Source organism: Moschus berezovskii, chromosome X, assembly GCF_049115385.1.
Source record: "Moschus berezovskii isolate FMDL1 chromosome X, NW_MosBer_1.0, whole genome shotgun sequence".
Lineage (NCBI taxonomy): Eukaryota > Metazoa > Chordata > Mammalia > Artiodactyla > Moschidae > Moschus > Moschus berezovskii.
This window is the reverse complement of record NC_142488.1, coordinates 42994601-42998061: the sequence shown is the minus strand read 5'-3', so window position 1 is coordinate 42998061 and position 3461 is coordinate 42994601. Positions and strand designations below refer to the sequence as shown.

The 3461-nt window shown below is 45.3% G+C and overlaps 1 protein-coding gene across 2 annotated transcripts; it reads right to left on the bottom strand.

The window, feature by feature from the left end:
* Positions 1-509: 509 nt before the first annotated feature.
* DUSP21 (dual specificity phosphatase 21) lies at positions 510-1184 on the bottom strand. Of its 2 annotated transcripts, XM_088833923.1 has the most exons (2): positions 933-1184; positions 634-822 (listed from the first exon to the last, which is right to left on the bottom strand). In XM_088833923.1, the coding sequence occupies exons 1-2, from the start codon at positions 1098-1100 to the stop codon at positions 634-636; spliced, it is 357 nt and encodes a 118-aa protein (XP_088690049.1). In that variant the 5' UTR covers positions 1101-1184. The 2 variants fall into 2 exon arrangements, with proteins under 2 accessions (XP_055249717.1, XP_088690049.1); XM_055393742.1 differs by having other exon boundaries at positions 510-1184.
* Between the last annotated feature and the right edge of the window lie 2277 nt (positions 1185-3461).

Sequence of the window (3461 nt, the reverse complement as noted above, 5' to 3'; positions counted from 1 at the left end):
TGGGTCACTGTGGTTGAAGGTGGGGGCAGGAGTACCCTGGGGCTCCCCCAGGACTCCCGGAAAACCCCAAGAAGGCCACTTATTCAGTAGGTTGGCACTTACTGTAAGAAGCATGTACAGTCAGAGACATGTATCATGTCTAAGGCTCTGGCTTTGGGTTGGGAAGAACCAGGTGGGGTTGGGGGTGGAGGTGGGTAGGGGACACTCACTCCTGGGTTAGTCAGCCTCTGGCAGGTCCCTGGCTATGGGTTCATCTGAGCTGGACACCAGCTTGCCCACCCTCCCCTCTGGCCAGGCCCCAGCAGATATGCCCAGCCACTCACAGGATAAGAAGCATTGTCATCATTTACATTTAATGAATTTTATTCTTTAAAGATAAGCAAACTAAGTTAACTCCAGCCTTCTCCTTCCCCCTTTTCTGCTTGCCAATCTAAAAAGGGGTTTCTAGTTTATCAATAAAAGTTCAATGTTCACCTCAGTCATGGTTGGTGCAGGATCTGAAGCAGAAGTTAGGAGTTGGCCGGAATGACTCCCATCAGCGACATCAAACAGATTTCTTTCTCATAGACGTCGGGAATCATCCCCAGTGAGGAACTGATCATGTGAACGGTGTTCTTGCTAAACAGCTTGAATTCATAATGGATAAGCTGCTCCCAAAAGCCGTTGTTGGGCCGGATGGTGGGGCGGCACGACTTGGCCCACGCGTGGGCATCCAGCAGCGACATGGAGTGGTACTTCATCAGGTAGGCGAGGCAGAAAGTGGCAGAGCGGCTCACCCCGGCAGCACAGTGCAGCAGCGCTCGGCCTTGCTTCATTTCCACACTGTGGATGTGATCCGCAATAAAGTCAAAAAAGTCGTAGAGGCGCGAGTTGGGAGCATCCGCCAGCCGCACTTTTACGTACTTGATGTCTTCGAAGAACGTGTCAGTCGCCTCCACCGACACATTGATGATGGTGGTGATGTGGTTGGTAGACAGCATGGCTTTGTCCTTGGCTGCCACAGCGTTGCTGAGGTAGAGACTCTTGGTTATCTGGGAGAGGCCATGGACCGCGGGCTGCCGGACAGCCTGAATCGGAAACGGACACAGAGGCGTTGTCATCGAGGCGGTGGCACAGCGGTCTCCGTGGTGTCCTGGGAGTGAGTTCAGGAAGCAACAGCTCTGTGATGGCTCTGGAGAGGCTCTGGGCTGGTATGCTGGTAACCCACTGGTCACCCTCCTTCTTCACTCCGCCCCCCGATTCCCCTTCCCCACCCCACCTCCTGTCCCTTGAGTGCGTCACAATTTCCCACGGGCCTTCCCATTGGTTCCCATGGCGATGGCCGCTTGCAACAGGGAGGACTTGGCCGCAGAGCCAGATCTTCAGAGAAATCCCAGATCTCTCTTTTTAATCTTTCTTCATTGTTACTTATTTTCAGAGCTGAAATTCTTATGTCTTGATGTTTTAATGTTCTGTTACCAGATATCTCTTTTATGTTTCAATTATTGGACCACGCTGTACACAGTGTCTATTTTATTAGTGTTGAAGAACAGGGCTTACCCTTGTCCTGCAAAGTAACAGTGTCATATTTTACACTGGGGCACAGCATTTGGCTCCTGTGATATGCTAATCCACATAAAACTGCAGTGAGGTAGGGGTTTCCACTGGCCTTGGTGACCTGGCCTGATACTTCTTTGTTGATTGTAGCCATAGAATTATGCTCCTGCTCTCACACACATCAGGACTGTTTATTATAAGGGAACATTGCTGATACATAGCCCTTTATGGTGAAGTTGGCCTGTGGTGAACAGTTGTGACTAATTTAGCTATGTCACTGTCCATTTGTGCATACGGCCCAAATGATTTACCACCTGATTCTGCTTTATTACCTGAAACAACAGCTCAAATTATCTTGTCTACATTATCCCAAAAGAATGCCCACCTGCTTTGTAAACAGCATGTGATTTTGACCACTACTGATGGTCTCTTCCCAGTAATGTTAAAAATTCTGGAACGAGTCAATGCTATGTCATAACTGGACCAAAAATAGATTTTTTAAATGCTCCCTGAGATTTGCATTTCCTCTCAGCTAAGATTTTTGTAGGATTTGAAGATTTGAAACAACTATAACCTAAAACTAACAAATTCTTTCATAGAGCAGCTCTGAGATCCATTACTTCCCCATCTTTCCTTAACATTTTGGGTTATGTGCAAAGTTTGCTCCTTAAACTTTAAAAATGTTATAAAATTATTGGGAGAGGGGGACTCCGCTGGTGGCTCAGTAGTAAAGAATCTTCCTACAGGAGACCTGGGTTCGATCTCTGGGTTGGGAAGATCCCCTGGAGAAGGAAATGGCAACCCACTCCAGTATTCTTGCCTGGAGAATTCCATGGACATGGGAGACTGGCAGGCTACAGTCCATGGGAGTTGCAAAAGAATCGACTTGGCAACTAAACAACAACAAAATTAGGAGACTTCCCTGGTGGTCCAGTGGTCAAGACCCTTCCTTTCCAATGCAGAAGGCTCGGGTTTGATCACTGGTAAGGGAAATAAGATTCCACATGTAGCGTAGTCAAAAGATATATATATATTTTAATGTAGTAAAATTAACCAAAAGAATTCCATACACTATTCTTAAAGACAAATGTGGCTCATATTAGATTAATGTATTTTTCCAGCCAATATTCTGTGATGCCCTTTCATCTGAGGGATGTTGGATGTCTTCAAACTCCACTGTAGATCTTTTCTTGGATGGATGAGGAGATGATGTCTCCTCTCTTGAGTTTGGAAACTGATCACTTTCAAATTTCCACTTACCTTTACTTTTTCTTATTATTTAGGGGAAAAAAAATATACGAGGGACTCGCTTAAGAACATACTGTCTACATGACACTGGGAAAAGACCCTGAGTGTCAAAAATCAGTTAACATTCCGATTTCTAGTAGTCGAGGCCCCTTCCTTTTTGATCTAAGCCTGCCTTTCTAATCTCATTCATTCATTTACTCACTAAATTTTTCTTAAGAATCTATTGTGTGCTAGGCATTTTCACTTTTATAAATCTTCAGTTCTGACCAAACAAATTAAATGTTCTTGGTAATTGCAACATACACATTCCTGCTTTCTTACCTTTGCTCATGCCATTCCTCTTGCTTGAGAAAACGTTCTCACTCCCTGCCTGTTTACTGAATCCTTTCCAGGCCTCGAGAATGAGCTTGATTAATTAAAAAAAAAAAAAAAATCAGCTGAGCATCCAATCTGTGTCAGGTACAGTTCTAGCATTGTGTAGATCCCACACAGCACACCCAGGCTCAGATATCAAAGAACTTATAGTTTAGTCCGAGAGATACATAATCATGAAAGAGTCTAGAAGAGAGGATGATTCATTGTTTTATGCGTGTGTCTGCTTGGGGGCTAGGGGGTGGTCGGTGAGGGGGGCAGATATCACGAAAGGCTTCACAGAAAACATGACCTGGAACAAAGCT